General features: G+C 45.1%; 1 protein-coding gene across 1 annotated transcript in view; it reads left to right on the top strand.

Moving 5' to 3' along the window:
• CLDN1 (claudin 1) overlaps positions 1-3,568 on the top strand; it is a 52,814-nt gene extending 49,246 nt beyond the window's left edge. Inside the window, exon 4 of the mRNA XM_060767265.2 lies at positions 661-3,568. Coding sequence (XP_060623248.1) covers positions 661-823 — 163 coding nt within the window. The 3' untranslated portion in view covers positions 824-3,568. The remainder of the gene's footprint in view (positions 1-660) is intronic.
• Positions 3,569-17,117: the final 13,549 nt, after the last annotated feature.

Genomic DNA, 17,117 nt, shown 5'->3' with positions numbered 1-17,117 from the left:
CTGGAAAACAAGCCCTATGAGGAGCGGCTTAAGGAGCTGGGCATGTTTAGCCTGAAGAAGAGAAGGCTGAGAGGGGATATGATAGCCATGTATAAATATGTGAGAGGAAGCCACAGGGAGGAGGGAGCAAGCTTGTTTTCTGCTTCCTTGGAGACTAGGACGCAACGGAACAATGGCTTCAAACTACAGGAAAGGAGATTCCACCTGAACATGAGGAAGAACTTCCTGACTGTGAGAGCCGTTCAGCAGTGGAACTCTCTGCCCCGCCGTGTGGTGGAGGCTCCTTCTTTGGAAGCTTTTAAGCAGAGGCTGGATGGCCATTTGTCAGGGGTGATTTGAATGTGATATTCCTGCTTCTTGGCAGAATGGGGTTGGACTGGATGGCCCAGGAGGTCTCTTCCAACTCTTTGATTCTAGGATTCTAATGTATCCAGATGTAGTGTGAATTGTGTGACCAAAAGAAACATAGAGAAGGGTGCCCATCTTGGAAATAGGGTGTGGCATTCAGGCCTTTACAGAGCCAGTGTGGCAAGTTTCTATGTTATAATCTCCTTGTTTTTGGTCTCATTTGGGAAGCAAGGCCAGGAATATTTGGAGAAAAGCTTGTTTGTTGAGTTGAGCTGTGCTTGACCGCATGTCATTGCTTCTTCTTCCTCCCAGATTCGAGTTTGGCCCGGCGCTCTTTGTGGGCTGGGCGGCGGCCTCGCTGGTCCTCTTGGGAGGGGCCTTCCTCTGCTGCTCCTGCCCCCGGAAGGAGACCTCCTACCCCCCAACCCGGCCTTACCCCAAAAGTGCCCCGTCCGCCGGGAAGGATTACGTATAATGAGGCCGAGCGGCGCTGGAGGAGGAACACCGCGGCCTTGGAGAACCCACAGGGACTTGTTCAACCACCGTTTCCCCAAATGCAACAACCAAAGCCTTGGGTTTACTGCCTGTACAACCAACATGTATCTGTATATAGATATCTATACACACATGCCTCATTCCTTGTAGTCCTGGATGGGCAGTTGTGGTTTCATGCATTTGATCCGACGGAGAATCCCAGTCCCAATTTGTAGATATCCACAGCAAAAGGGCGAGAAATCGGCACGTCATCATTGCACTTGTTGGGAATCTATTACTCTTCCTTTGGGAAAAAGAAACACCCCCAAAACGTTGTTTTCTATATATATATTTGGCAGCAAATGTTTGTGATTGTAACACATTCCTCTCCTGTCCTTTCAATCCCATCCCTTTGCGTATACTTCTATATCGGCAGAAGATAGGGCGCCTGTCAAGACCCAGATGCTTGTAAACAATGCCAGACACAAAGTAAAAGTTCAAAACACATCTTTATTTGAAACAAAGGATCAAAAAATGCACTTAACAACAGTGTAGAAGTCCTGTGAGTGATTTGGCACCAAAAAGAAGTAGTTTCAGCAAACAAAAATATAATCCGGATTATAACGTAGATTTATAATCCGCTATAAACAAAAAGTGTAGCAAATTGCTCAAAAATCAGGATATAGTCAAATAACAGTCAATGAAGCATGAAAATGCTATTACAAAACTTAAAGAAGGTTTTAGTCACCAAGATATAAGTCCAGGAAAGCCAGAGCGTAGTTAAGCCAGTCCGTTGGTCAATCCGAAGTAGAACAAAGCTGGAACACAGAGGTTCAGGAACACAGGAGGCTGAATCCCGGAACCCAAGGGTGAGAGTTGGCTGCGCAAAGAATTAAGTCCCATTAAGACACTTTGCTTCCTGCAACTAAATGTGCCAACAGAACCCCCTTATATCTCAAAGCTCATCGTCAGAGCCTGATGAGCTCCCCACTCTCTCATCATCGCTGTCACCTGCTCCCAAGTCCGCAGCTGAGTGCCCATCCCTCCACCTCTGCCAATTACCATCAGGGTTCAGATTCTGCCAGGAATCCCCTGGCTGCCAGTCCCCAGTGAACCCCTCAAACTCTTTGCTAGAGGTGGGCTGATTGCAGATGTCCCTTATTTCTTGCACACGGGTCCAATCCAATTCCTCCCCCTCCATGTCACTACAAGACCCAGAACTCCCTTCAAAACCCAGGAAGTCTTCCTCATCGGTTGGTGCACTAAGTATTTCCCGAATACGCTTTCTTTGCAATTCCCCCTCAGACTCCCGGCTTGTGAGCAGTCCTTTGTACACCTCTGCTCACTTCCTCATTCCTCCTGTCGTCATCTGAGAAGCCAGGAAACGTATCGGTATCACTTGGAGCCATGAGGGTTTCTCTAATGTGCTGACGCTGCCGTTCTCCCTCTGACTCCCGAGGAGACCTTTCCGCTCTGCTACTAGGAGTAGCAACGCTGTCAGCACGCTGAACTACAACAGCGCCGGAGGCCAAATGGTCAAAAATCATGAAGAATGCTCGGCTGGATCAAAAATCCTTTTTGAATGTGTGAATATACTAAAGCTTTGGAATATACTAAAGCTTTGGTTCGATTCCTTCCGTCTTTCCGTGGGCATAAAGATCAGGAATAAATGAGAATGCAGGGTGAATAGGGCTAACGATGGGAGAGTTTCCATCTTTCCCAAACACTATGAAAAGGAATGGAAGAGACAGTGTGGTTTGCATCTTATAGGATTCCAGAAAGCTGGGGTTCAAGTCCCATATTGAAACCCTTTGGGAGACTTTGGGTCTCCTTCTAAACTGGCCCACAAGGAAGTTTCTGATCCCAGATTATCTGCATTGAGCTGAATTATATGGCAGTGTAGACTCATATAATCCAGTTCAAAGCGGATCATCTGAGAGTTGTCATTTTGCAAGGCCTTAGCCTCACCAATTTTGGTTCCCAAAATTCCATATCCTTGAGTCACAGCACTCAAAGTGGTGCCAAACTGCAATAATTCTACCATGTAGATGCATACACATAGTAACAAATGGCTAAGGCAACCCCGGCGGCGCAGTGGGTTAAAGCACTGAGCTGATGAGCTTGTTGATCGAAAGGTCGCAGGTTCGATTCCGGGGAGCGGTTTGAGCTTCCGCTGTCAGCCCTAGCTTCTGCCAACCTAGCAGTTCGAAAACATGCAAATGTGAGTAGATCAATAGGTACCGCTCCGGCGGGAAGGTAATGGCGCTCCATGCAGTCATGCCGGCCACATGACTTTGGAGGTGTCTACGGACAACGCTCTTCGGCTTAGAAATGGAGATGAGCACCACATCCCAGAATCAGACATGACTGGACTTAATGTCAGGGGACTACCTTTACATTTACCTTAAGGCAACCCCATCCTGTACTTGCACCCGGTCCTATCTCTTTCCAGGGCTGGCCCAAGGCCTTTCCTTGTCTGTAATGAGGGACTAAATGACATATTTACTTTGGGGGGCCCCACATTGTCCAATTGATGAAGTTAATATGATTTTCCCACACACAATTTGTCATAGGGTTCATTCGGTGAATCTTCTGCAATTTGACCCAAATGTGCACCCGGACATATCTGTCTTCGTCCATTCAGTTGGCCCACAAGGGACGGGGAGGGAATGGCTTTTCTATGAGGAAAACTTGTATAAAGTATTATAACAGTTTTCAATAAATGTAACCTCTTTTTTGTAAAGAACACACGCCTCCGTTTTCCCAGTCCTTTCGCTTCTTGGTCGGTGAGGAAATGAAAAAAAAAAAACTTTGTGGGGAAATGATTCTCTTACTGTATTGTCAAAGGCTTTCATGGCCGGAATCCATGGGTTGTTGTAGGTTTTTCCGAGCTATATGGCCATGTTCTGGAGGCAATTTTTCTCCTGACGTTTCGCCTGCATCTGTGGCAAGCATCCTCAGAGGTAGTGAGGTCTGTTGGAAGTAGGAAAAATGGGTATATATCCATGGAATGACCAGGGTGGGACAAAGGACTTTTGTCTGCTGGGGCTAGCTGTGAATGTTTCAGCTGATCACCTTGATTAGCATTCAATGGCTTGGAAGTGCCTTGGGGGAATCTTTTGTTGAGAGTGATTTCATGTGCCTGTTTGTTTCCCCTCTGTTGTTTTGCTGCTGTAATTTTTGAGTTTTTTAATACTGGTCGCCAGATTTTGTTCATTTTCATGGTTTCTTCCTTTCTGTTGAAATTGTCCACATGCTTGTGGATTTCAATGGCTTCTTTGTGTAATCTGACATGGTGGTTGTGATGAACCAACCTGGACACAGCATATGATTTGAGAACACAGAAGTGCTGGACCACTCTCACAACCACCATGTCAGACTACACAGAGAAGCCATGGAAATCCACAAGCATGTGGACAATTTCAGCAGAAAGGAGGAAACCATGAAAATGAACAAAATCTGGCTACCAGTATTAAAAAACTCAAAAATTAGAACAGCAACAGAGAGGAAGCAGGCAGGGACATCTAATTACCTCTCAACAAAAGATTCCCCCCAGGCGCTTCCAAGCCATTGAATGCAAATCAAGGTGATCAGCCGAAACATTCACATCTAGCCCCAGCAGACAAGAGTCCTTTGTCCTACCCTGGTCATTCCACAGATATATAAACCCATTTTTCCTAGTTCCAACAGACCTCACTACCTCTGAGGATGCTTGCCATAGATGCAGGCGAAACGTCAGGAGAAAAATTGCCTCCAGAACATGGCCATATAGCCCGGAAAAACCTACAACAACCCATCGATTCTCTTACTATTGCCATGAAATTATACTGACCTAGGCGAGGAATATTTGAATTTCTTCTTCTGCTCTGAGGATATCTGAACCCCAGGTGGCCCAGTGATGAATAATTCAGGAACAGCAAAAGGAAGTGATTCTTCACACATGGAATGAAATCTGAAATGCAGATGTTGCAACGGAGCCAGCTCAGATGGCTTTGGGGAATGGAACTGGGCAAATAATGGCCACATAGGACCTTCTGTGTGAGGTAGTTAATTTCTGTAGAGCGATTAATCCACTCCAAAGAGATAGTCTAAACCAGGCATGGGCAAGCGTGGGCCTGCTAGGTGTTTTGGACTTCAGCTCCTACAATTTCTAAGCTGGTAGTGTTCTGCCACGCCCTGGGACTGTAATAATTGTCTTTTGAAATAGGATGTGCACCTTGTGCCCAGCGGGAAGCCAGGGTGCCACGAAAGAGGCCCTCAAGGGTTTTCCTGAAGAAATGGTCTTTAGACGGCTTGAAAAGTTAAACAAAGTCCTTTATTATTGAACAAATTAAACAGATATTTCTCAAATCTTCCATGAGTCAAACCAATGCTTCAAGGCTTTAAATCAGCTGGTGGCTTCCTGGTGCTCAAACTAAGGCCCGGGGGCTGGATGCGGCCCTCCAAAGTCATTTACCCGGCCCTCGCTCAGGGTCAACCTAAGTCTGAAAGCACACAACAACAACAATCCTATCTCATCAGCCAAAAGCAGGTCCACACTTCCTATTGAAATACTAATAAGGTTATATTTGTTAGAATTGTTCTTCATTTTAATTATTGTATTGTTTTAAAGTGCTTTTTACACTACAAATAAGATATGTGCAGTGTGCATAGGAATTCATTCATGTGTTTTTCAAATCATAATCCAGCCCTCCAACAGTTTGAGGGACTGTGACCTGGCCCTCTGTTTAAAAAGTTTGTGGACCCCTGCTTTAAATCAACTGGTGGCTTCCTTAATCTTGTCCACAAGGGACAGGCAACTGTCTTCATTAACTGTTCTTATACTTTGAGAGGAAAACCCTTTTTTAACCTCTCCCAGGCTGTCTGTTATCTAAGTTTTGTTGGTGTGGGCTCTACTACCGATTCCAAACTGCGTCTTGGTACCGAGTAAACCTACCAGACAAAGCTTGTAGATTCTCCAGCTGGAGTTCTTTGGGTCTGTAAAGCTGTTTTCCCTCTGGAATTTCTTTAAGACTTTAGGGCTGTTTCCCTCAGATGCTGTAAGGCTGAGAGGCTGCAAGCTCCCAGCCAAAGCTTTGGGAATTTCCCCCCGGAATGTCCTGAGAAAGGAAGCTTTTCTGCAGGTGAAGCTTGTCCACGTCCTCTAACTTAGCTTTTCTCACTAAGACTAACTAAAAATGGCCCCCTCTTCCCTTCCCATCTCCCTTGGAGAAGGGGCAGATCCAAACTTAACAATGATAGACAGGTGGCTTGCCCTATGACTGCAAACAAAAAAAAGCCACCCTTTTTGCAGAATCCCTGAAACTTTGGAATGCATGCAAACATTTAATAGAAAGAAAATAAAGCTCCTGGTACAGATGTTCCAGCACAGGTAGGCTATTAGGAATTGTGGGAGCTGAAGTCCAACACACCTGGAAGGCCCAAGTTTGCCCATGCCTGGTCTAAACTCCAACAGAGACATCCAAAGTCTATCACCTAGATAGATTGGACACTATAAAAAAAACTCCTTCAAAGTTCAGGCTAAAACATGATGTAGATTCCCCATGGTCTCTGCTTCCATAATCAACAGAAACAGGCCCCATAACATTAGTTGCATTAATTAACATTTATGAGGAGATGGGACATGTCCTGTTTGCAGGCTGACTAGTGACTGACAGCTGTGGAAACCAGAAACAGGGCAAGACAGACCTGACCCTAAGTAATTATTACTTCTTTGAATTTGTGCCACCATCCCAATGTCAATACACCCAACCTTATCTGATTCTGGAAACTTGGCAGTATCTAGTAAGTTCTTGGATGCTGAACCACCAGAAAAGATCCTCAGAGATCTCCAGGTAGAGATATTAGAAGCCATTGTTGTGTGCCTTCATGCCATTTCTATCTCATGGCAACATGAATGTAAACTCATGGGGTTTTCTTCACAATATTTGGCCCAAAGTGGAATCACCATGGTTTGCTTCTGAGGATGACAGTGGCTTGCCCTAGGTCACCTAGTGGGTTTCCATAGTCAAACAGAGAAATGGACCCTGGTTGCTATGAATGAGAGACCATAGCAATCGCAAGATGGGCTAGCAAAGAATCCTGCTTGAAACCTTGGAGAACTAAGATTGCCAGTCAATGTTCATTGGCTAAATGGACCATCAGATATCTGGTTGAGAAGAGGATATGGGATGGTTTGAAAACAGAACATGGAAAAGGGATCTTGGAGTCTTAGTAGTCCTATGCACAATGACACTACATGCATAACTCCTTGCTTCTGCTACCATGAACTGAGTTGCACTTTGGACTACAGAGGAATCTTACCCATTTGCAAAATGAGAATGGGATTGCAGCCCCAACCAAAGCTGGCATCTTGTGGGTTTGTCCCAATTAAAGTAGACTCATTGTTGCACGCTGAATCAGGATATGACCAAAGGCAGAAGTCTCAATAGCTCAGCTCCAGCCACAATATTCCAAGAGTGTTTGTATCATGATACCAATGCCTGCTTTTCAATCCATTTTATGATCCCTAACCATGGAGTTTCCCTTGCAAAACAAATGACTGGATCACAGGGATTGGGTTTATCTCCTGGGTAGGGTTTTGCTAGGTTGGCCAACATGCAAAGTTTCAGGAAAGGAAGATGAAATCTCCTTTGGCCCCAAGTGTGCTAATCCAGAACATTCATGCGGTGCATCATATCAGGATGTCGATTTATTCTAAGTCATCCTTGTTTACGATTCGCTCAACATTTTTTCCTCTTCCCAGAAGAAGGAAGGAGGAAAGACACGGGAACGATCAAGAGTGGGAAGTAATTGAGTTCTTTCTCACTGATCAGAACCCTCCCCAGGGTGCAATTAAGGGCTATCTTACCCATAATGCCCAGTTGCACCTCTTTCTTCTTAGATATCCAACAACATTTAGTACATTTTGTGGCTTTTCGCCTCTAATGGATTATCATTTAGCAGAGATGTTTTTAATAAACAAAAAATCCATTTTAATTACATCTTCCACTTTTGGATGCTGAGAATGGTTAGCTAATGTTTGTTCTAAATGTTGTAAGCTGAATTCACTTGCAAATTGGGGAAAATGTTGGAAAAGGAGGAGGAGGATGATAGGGAAGAAAAAAGGAGAGAAGGAAAAGTGGAGGAAGGAGAAGAAGAAGGAGAAGAGAAGGAGGAGAAGAATAGGAGGAAAAGGACATAGAGTGTGAAGAAGAGAAAGAGGATGAAGGGGAAGAAAAATATAAAGAGGAAGAAGACAAAAAAGTGGAAAGGAAAAAGGAGAAGAGGATGGAGAGGAGGAAGTTGGAGAAGAAACACTGAAAGAAGAAAAAGAAGTGGAGGAAAGAGAAGAAGGAGAAGAGAATAACAGTGAGAAAAAGAGGAAGGGGATGAACAGGAATCAAAATAAGAAGAGGAGGAAAACAAAGAAGGGGAAAGGAAAAAGAAGAAGGAGAAGAGGAGGAAGATGGGGAAGAAAAAATGAAAGAAGAAAAAGTGGAGGAAGGAGAAGAAGGAGAAGGAGAAGAAGAGAAGGAGAAGGGGAAGAAGAATAGGAGGACAAAGAGTGTGAAGAAGAGAAAGAGGATGAAGAGGAAGAAAAATATGAAGAGGAAGAAGACAGAGAAGTGGAAAGGAAAAAGGAGAAGAGGAGGGAAAGGAGGAAGTTGGAGAAGAAACACTGAAAGAAGAAAAGGAAGTGGAGGAAAGAGAAGAAGGTAGAGAAGGAGAAGAGGAAGAGAATAACAGTGAGAAAAAGAGGAATAGGATGAAGAGGAATTAAAATAAGAAGAGGAGGAAAACAAAGAAGTGGAAAGGAAAAAGAAGAAGGAGAAGAGGAGGAAGATGGGGAAGAAAAAGTGAAAGAAGAAAAAGTGGAGGAAGGAGAAGAAGGAAAAGGAGAAGAAGAGAAGGAGAAGGGGAAGAGGAATAGGAGGAGAAGGACAAAGAGTGTGAAGAAGAGAAAGAGGATGGAGAGGAAGAAAAATATGAAGAGGAAGAAGACAAAGAAGTGGAAAGGAAAAAGGAGAAGAGGGGGGAAAGGAGGAAGTTGGAGAAGAAACAGTGAAAGAAGAAAAAGAAGTGGAGGAAAGAGAAGAAGGTAGAGAAGGAGAAGAGGAAGAGAATAAGAGTGAGAAAAAGAGGAATAGGATGAAGAGGAATTAAAATAAGAAGAGGAGGAAAACAAAGAAATGGAAAGGAAAAAGGAGAAGGAGAAGAGGAGGAAGATGGGGAAGAAAAAAGTGAAAGAAGAAAAAGTGGAGGAAGGAGAAGGAGAAGAAGAGAAGGAGAAGGGGAAGAGGAATAGAAGGAGAAGGACAAAGAGTGTGAAGAAGAGAAAGAGGATGAAGAGGAAGAAAAATATGAAGAGGAAGAAGACAGAGAAGTGGAAAGGAAAAAGGAGAAGAGGAGGGAGAGGAGGAAGTTGGAGAAGAAACAGTGAAAGAAGAAAAAGAAATGGAGGAAAGAGATGGAGATAGAGAAGGAGAAGAGGAAGAGATAACAGTGAGAGAAAGAGGATGAAGAGGAATTAAAATAAGAAGAGGAGGAAAACAAATAAATGGAAAGGAAAAAGAAGAAGAGGAGGAAGATGGGAAAGAAAAAGTGAAGGTAGAAAAAGTGGAGGAAAGAGAAGAAGAGGAAGAAGAGGAGAAGGAAGAGAGGAAGAGAAGAACAAAGAGTAAGAAGAAGAGGCAAAGGATGAAGAGGAAGCAAAATAAGAAGAGGAGGAAGACAAAGAAGTGGAAAGGAAAAGAAGAAGAAGAAGAGAAAGAGGAGAAAGATGGTTAAAAAGAATGGAAAAATGAGAAGAAAAGGAAGAAGAAGAGAAAAAGAGTAGGAGGAGAAGGACAAAGAGTGAGAAGAAAAGGAAGAGGATTATGAAGAAGAAAAATAAGAAGAGGGGTAGACAAAGAAGTAGAAATGAAAAAGAAGGAGAAGAAGAGGGGAAAGAGAAGGGACGTGGTAAAAAAGGCATAGAGGAAGGAGAAGAAAATGAAGGAGAAGGGAAGGATATATAGAAGGAGAAGAGGAAGAGGAGAAATGGAGGAAGAAGAGGAAAAAGAAAAAGAGGAGGGGAAGTGTAACAAGAAGAGAAAAAAGGTGGAGGAGGAAATGAAAAGTGAAGGGAAAAAGGCAGAAGAAGAAAAAAGAAGGTGAAGAAGAGGAGGAGGAGGAGGAAGAAAAGGAGGAATGAGAAGAAAAGAAAAGGAGGAGGAGGAAGGATGAATAGGAGTAGGGAAAAGGATGGAGAGAAGAACCTCCTTGGGAAGGAGGAGTGAAAATATACGTGTGAAAAAGATCTTGGAGTCCTCGTGGACAACAAGTTAAACATGAGCCAACAATGTGATGTGGCGGCAAAAAAAGCCAATGGGATTTTGGCCTGCATCAAGAGGAGCATAGTGTCTAGATCTAGGGAAGTCATGCTCCCCATGCTCTTTCTGCTTTGGTTAGACCACACCTGGAATATTGTGTCCAATTCTGGGCACCACAATTGAAGAGAGATATTGACAAGCTGGAATGTGTCCAGAGGAGGGTGACTAAAATGATCAAGGGTCTGGAGAACAAGCCCTATGAGGAGCGGCTTAAAGAGCTGGGCATGTTTAGCCTGAAGAAGAGAAGGCTGAGAGGAGATATGATAGCCATGTATAAATATGTGAGAGGAAGCCACAGGGAGGAGGAGGGAGCAAGCTTGTTTTCTGCTTCCTTGGAGACTAGGACACGGAACAATGGCTTCAAACTACAAGAGAGGAGATTCCATCTGAACGTGAGGAAGAACTTCCTGACTGTGAGAGCCGTTCAGCAGTGGAACTCTCTGCCCCGGAGTGTGGTGGAGACTCCTTCTTTGGAAACTTTTAAGCAGAGGCTGGATGGCCATCTGTCCGGGGTGATTTGAATGCAATATTCCTGCTTCTTGGCTGAATGGGGTTGGACTGGATGGCCCATGAGGTCTCTTCCAACTCTTTGATTCTATGATTCTATGATTCTATGATTCTACGTGTTGTCTTCTTAGCCTGGATATGCACTACCCTACATCCCAGGATCTGATCCCAGATAATAATCTGTTTATCCCAGATTATCTGACAGTGAAGACTCTGCTCACAGCAGAGAATAACCTGGGATCAGATGCTGGGACATAGGCCAGTGTGGAGCCAGCCTTGGACAGCTAAGAGATACTCGGAGTTGTGGGCCAGCTCCTTCCCTCTTCCTTCTCCCGTGTTATTTGGGATGATGTTTTTCCTGGCTCACTCATCCCAAAGGGAAGATGCGCAGCCATGGAGAAATGCAGCCGGCCTGGTCCAACCGGTTGGCCAGATGAGACGCCCCATTCCAAGCCTGGCTTTCTCAGCCTCGTCCATTCCAGTTGCATCCTGCAATTAAACCCCAGATGGGAGCTGTTCGCACAGCCAACCTCCTGGATGAGTTTGGAAACTGGGGAAAGTCAGCGCCCGGCCCCTTTCCCACAGAGTGGCTTTGGTCAGGTCACCTTGAGTTGGCAAAAGGTAGAGTGGCCAGCCATCTTTAGGAAGTGTCTCAAGAAGGTCAGAAGGGTTGACCAAACTCATGATGCTAATTTCCAACCTCATGATGCTACGTCTCCAATTCCAAGGGCATAGAGTTGGAAGAGACCCCAAGGACCAGGCAGAGAGACACAATCTAAGCCCTCCCAACAGATGGCCACCTTTAGAGGTTGTGAGGTCTGTTGGAAACTTGGAAAATTGGGTTTATATACCCAGAGGTGGCCCTAGGTAATTTTCAACGGTAAGCAAACAGTATTTTGCCCCCACCCCCCCACCCCCCAACCAATCATTGATATATATTTTCTGTTCATCATGGGAGTTCTGTGTGCCATATTTGGTTCAATTCCATCATTGGTGGAGTTCAGAATGCTCTTTGATTGTAGGTGAACTATACATCCCAGTAACTACAACTTGCATATGTCAAGGTCTATTTTCCCCCAAGAGTGCCTCAAAAACTCCCCTGGACAAAATCAACTATACTGCAAATGCTTATTTTGCGTAATGGGTTGAGCCGCCCCTGTATATACCTGTGGAATAATGTCCAGGGTGGGAGAAAGAACTCTTGACTGCTTAAGACAAGTGTGGATGCTGCAATTGGCCACTTAATTAGCATTGAATAGTCTTGCAACTGCAAAGCTTGGCTTATTCCTGCCTGGGGGAATCCTTTGTTGGGAGGTGTTAGCAAGCCCTGATTGTTTCCTGTCTTTTGTTGGAGTGTTGTTCTTTATTTACTGTCCTAATTTTAGAGGGTTATTTTTAGTCCTGGAAGGCAGATCTTGTTCGTTTTCATGGTTTCCTCCTTTCTGTTGAAATTGTCTACCTGCTTGTGGATTTCAATGGCTTACCTGTGTAGCCTTACATAGAAGGTGTCCGGCAAAATGATCAAAGTTCTAGAAGCCAAGCCCTATGAGGAGCTGTTGAGGGAGCTGAATAGCTTTATCTTGGAGAGAGAAAGGCTGAGGGAAGGGGACTTGGTAGTCATGTTATGTACTTGAATGATACACTGCAAGGTTGATGCTGAATCATAGAATCATAGAATCAAAGAGTTGGAAGAGACCTCCTGGGCCATCCAGTCCAACCCCATTCTGCCAAGAAGCAGGAATATTGCATTCAAAGCATCCCTGACAGATGGCCATCCAGCCTCTGTTTAGAAGCTTCCAAAGAAGGAGCCTCCACCACACTCCGGGGCAGAGAGTTCCACTGCTGAACGGCTCTCACAGTCAGGAAGTTCTTCCTCATGTTCAGATGGAATCTCCTCTCTTGTAGTTTGAAGCCGTTGTTCCATTGCGTCCTAGTCTCCAAGGAAGCAGAAAAGAAGCTTGCTCCCTCCTCCCTGTGGCTTCCTCTCACATATTTATACATGGCTATCATATCCCCTCTCAGCCTTCTCTTCTTCAGGCTAAACATGCCCAGCTCCTTAAGCCGCTCCTCATAGGGCTTGTTCTCCAGACCCTTGATCATTTTAGTCGCCCTCTTTCTCTGGACACATTCCAGCTTGTCAATATCTCCCTTCAATTGTGGTGCCCAGAATTGGACACACTATTCCAGGTGTGGTCTAACCAAAGCAGAATAGAGCATGGGAAGCAGGACTTCCCTAGTTGCATTACTTCCCTGTTGCAGTTGGCGAGCTTGATTAGCATGGAATAGTTTTGCAACGGCAAAGTTTGACTGATTCCAGCCTGGGGGAATCCTTTGTTGGGAGGTGTTAGCAAGCCCTGATTGTTTCCTGTCTGTAGTTCCTCTTTTGTTGGAGTGTTGTTCTTTATTTACTGTCCTAATTTTAGAGGGTTATTTTTAGTCCTGGAAGGCAGATTTTGTTCATTTTCATGGTTTCCTCCTTTCAGTTGAAATTGTCCACCTGCTTGTGGATTTCAATGGCTTCTCTGTGTAGCCTGACATGGTGGTTGTTGGAATAGTCCAACATTCCTATGTTCTCCATAGTATTCTATGTTCAGGTTGGTTCATCAGGTGCTCTGCTATGGCTGACTCCTCTGGTTGAGTGAGTCTGCAGTGCCTTGCATGTTCTTTGATTGATGTTTGGGCATTGCTGCATTTGGTGGTCCCTATGTAGACTTCTTGCCCACAGTTACATGGTATACAGTAGATGTTTGCAGTGGTTAGAGCAGTGGTTTTCAACCTTCCTAATGCCACGACCCCTTAATACATTTCCTCATGTTATGGTGACCCCCAAACATAAAATTAGTTTAGTTGCTACTTCATAACTGTCATTTTGCTGCTGTTATGAATAGTAATGTAAATATCTGATATACAGGATGTATTTTCATACACTGGACCAAATTTGGCACAAATACCCAATACACCCAAATTTGAATACTAGTGGGATCGGGGGAGGGTATTGATTTTGCGCTGTGGGAGTTGCAATTGCTGAGATTTATAGTTCACCTACAATCAAAGAGCATTCTGAACTCCACCAACGATAGAATTGAATCAAACTTGGCACACAGAACTGCCATGACTAACAGAAAATACTGGAAGGGTTTGGTGGGCACTGACCTTGAGTTTGGGAGTTGTAGTTCACCTATATCCAGAGAGCACTGTGGACTCAAACAATGATGGATCTGGACCAAACTTGGCACAAATACTCAATATGCCCAAATATGAGTGCTGGTGGAGTTTGGGGAAATAGACCTTGACATTTGGGAGTTGTAGTTGCTGGGATTTATAGTTCACCTACAATCAAAGAGCATTCTGAACCCTACCAACGATTGAATTGGGCCAAACTTCCCACACAGAACCTCCATGACCAACAGAAAATACTGTGTTTTCTGGTGGTCTTTGGTGACCCCTCTGACACCCCCTCGCGACCCCTCCAGGGGTCCCAACCCCCAGGTTGAGAAACACTGGGTTAGAGGATCCCTCTTGTCCATTGCTGAACATAGGTGGGTCTGTAGATAGTTTGTAGGTTGTGTTTCTTCATTAGCTTCCATGTGCCATGATGTATCCTCTGGGGGGATCTTTGTCCTTACTCTCATGGCTTGTTCTTGGTCATGCAACTCTTCTGATGTCTGTGGTGGAGTCTCCATTGGCCTGTAGAGTCCAGTCGAGGTGGTTCAGTTCATCTTGTATCAGCACATCATGCATCAGCACATTTTGCTCTAGTTTTTCACTGAATATCTCCTTTTTAAAGTTTTTTAAAATTGTATAATACATAGAAACATACAATCTTTGAAATTAACATTCAAAATACGAGTATTTTCCCCAATCCCACCACCACCACACATTGAATTACACTTCCGTCTGGTTTCAGTAAGTCCTCAATCTTTGTTATTCCATTCTGTTCCAGTTTCTTTAGCATATTGCGATACGGCTGGATATCACTGAATATCTCATTTGGGAGTTGTAGTTGCTGGGATTTATAGTTCACCTACAATCAAAGAGCATTCTGAACTCCATCAACGATGGAATTGAACCAAACTTGGCACACAGGACTCCCCTGACCAACAGAAAATACTGTTGGGCATTGACTTTGAGTTTGGGAGTTGTAGTTCACCTCCATCCAGAGAGCACTGTGGACTCAAACAATGATGGATCTTGACCACACTTGACACAAGCACTCAGTACGCCCAAATATGAACACAGATGGCGTTTGGGGGAAATAGACCTTGACATTTGGGCATTGTAGTCACTTGCAAACAGTTCACCTACAATCAAAGAGCATTCTGAACCCCACGAATGACACAGTCAGGGCAAACTTCCCACACAGAACCCCCATGACCAACAGAAAATACTTAAGGCCATCCAAGACCATTTTCCAGATCAACAGACTGAGCCACAGCAACGCGTGGCAGGGGACAGCTAGTTCAGTATAGTTTGTGACAGCCACAAAAACCAAGTTTCTGGAATGGAACAACTACTTTCAAAGTAAAGACTGCACAATGAAACAGGAATACACCAGAAACTGGCATTTTTTCGAATTTTGCTACATAGTGTAATCATTATGTATCCATCTCAAATCCCCCCAAGACCTTCCTCCCCTGCTCTATTCCTAAATTGTTGATGTTTTCCCCACCCCATTAAAAACTGCCTTATGCTTTTCAGCTAATGGGCTCGCAAACCATTTGCATCCCCCGTGTTTTCTTTGAGCCTGAGTCATGCGCCCTTTTCTGCTCCACTTCCTTGTGGAGCCCAAATGCTAATTCCTTCTCTTTTCAAAATAAACCAGAAATGCAGGAGCCCTTCTTAGAAGTTGATGTTCCTCTCGGTGGGAGCCGGGGGTTGGCCGCCCGCCTGAGTTCTGTGCTCTTTGCAGAAGCCAAAAATATGATTTCCCTTCCCACTTCTGGCCAGATGCACCCCCCAGCATCATTCTTTGTGCATCGGGGGTGGCTGCCTGCTTTCCCCCGGCCCGGCCCAGCCCTTCGCCTCCATGCAGACAAGCCCAAACGCAGCCTGTGGGGATTGGGGAATGTGGCTCTGAGTTCAAACACAACAGAAGGGGATCGAGGAGTGGCCCCACTTGGCAAAGGCGCAGGACAAGTCGGAACAGACACCTGGGGCGAGTGGGATTTGTTGACTCGGCTGCAGCCGCAGAAGCCGCTTCTCCTCCGGAGCCCACCCAGCCCTTTTTGGCAAACCACTCCGAAAGAATGTGACCAGTGGACCCACCCACCTCTTCCTCCCCGTATTCTTCTTCTTGGGGTCGATTGAAGAGTGATAGACAAAAGATAATGAAATGCAAAGATACAGAATGAGGGACAATGCCTGGCTCGAGAGCAGTACGTGTGAAAAAGACCTTGGAGTCCTCGTGGACAACAAGTTAAACATGAGCCAACAATGAGATGTGGCGGCAAAAAAAGCCAATGGGATTTTGGCCTGCATCAAGAGGAGCATAGTGTCTAGATCTAAGGAAGTAATGCTCCCCATGCTCTATTCTGCTTTGGTTAGACCACATCTGGAATATTGTGTCCAATTCTGGGCACCACAATTCAAGAGAGATATTGACAAGCTGGAATGTGTCCAGAGGAGGGTGACTAAAATGATCAAGGGTCTGGAGAACAAGCCCTATGAGGAGCGGCTTAGGGAACTGGGCATGTTTAGCCTGAAGAAGAGAAGGCTGAGAGGAGATATGATAGCCATGTATAAATATGTGAGAGGAAGCCACAGGGAGGAGGAGGGAGCTTGTTTTCTGCTTCCTTGGAGACTAGGATGCGGAACAATGGCTTCAAACTACAAGAGAGGAGATTCCATCTGAACACGAGGAAGAACTTCCTGACTGTGAGAGCCGTTCAGCAGTGGAACTCTCTGCCCCGGAGTGTGGTGGAGTCTCCTTCTTTGAAAGCTTTTAAGCAAAGGCTGGATGGCCATCTGTCAGGGGTGATTTGAATGCAATATTCCTGCTTCTTGGCAGAATGGGGTTGGACTGGATGGCCCATGAGGTCTCTTCCAACTCTTTGATTCTATGATTCTATGATTCTATGATAAGGGCTTTTGCACAATTGAGACTCATGCGCCAACTGCGACCGTACCTCGTGAAGGCTGATCTGGCCGGGGTGGTCCATGCCTTGGTTACCTCCAGATTGGACTACTGTAATGCGCTCTACGTGGGGCTGCCCTTGAAAACGGCTCGGAAATTCCAACTTGTCCAGCGGTCAGCGGCCAGGTTGTTAACTGGTGCTCCTTACAGAGAGAGGTCAACCCTCCTGTTTAAGGAGCTCCGTTGGCTGCCGTTCATCTTCTGGTCCCAATTCAAGGTGCAGGTGCTCACCTACAAAGCCCTAAACGGTTTGGAACCCGCCTACCTGTGTGACCGCATCTCCATATATGAACCCACGTGTT

The sequence above is a fragment of the Anolis sagrei genome, chromosome 3 (assembly GCF_037176765.1).
Source record: "Anolis sagrei isolate rAnoSag1 chromosome 3, rAnoSag1.mat, whole genome shotgun sequence".
In the NCBI taxonomy this organism is placed as follows: Eukaryota; Metazoa; Chordata; class Lepidosauria; order Squamata; family Dactyloidae; genus Anolis; species Anolis sagrei.
Note: the sequence above shows the minus strand (reverse complement) of the source record. Positions and strands in the feature narration are given on the sequence as shown.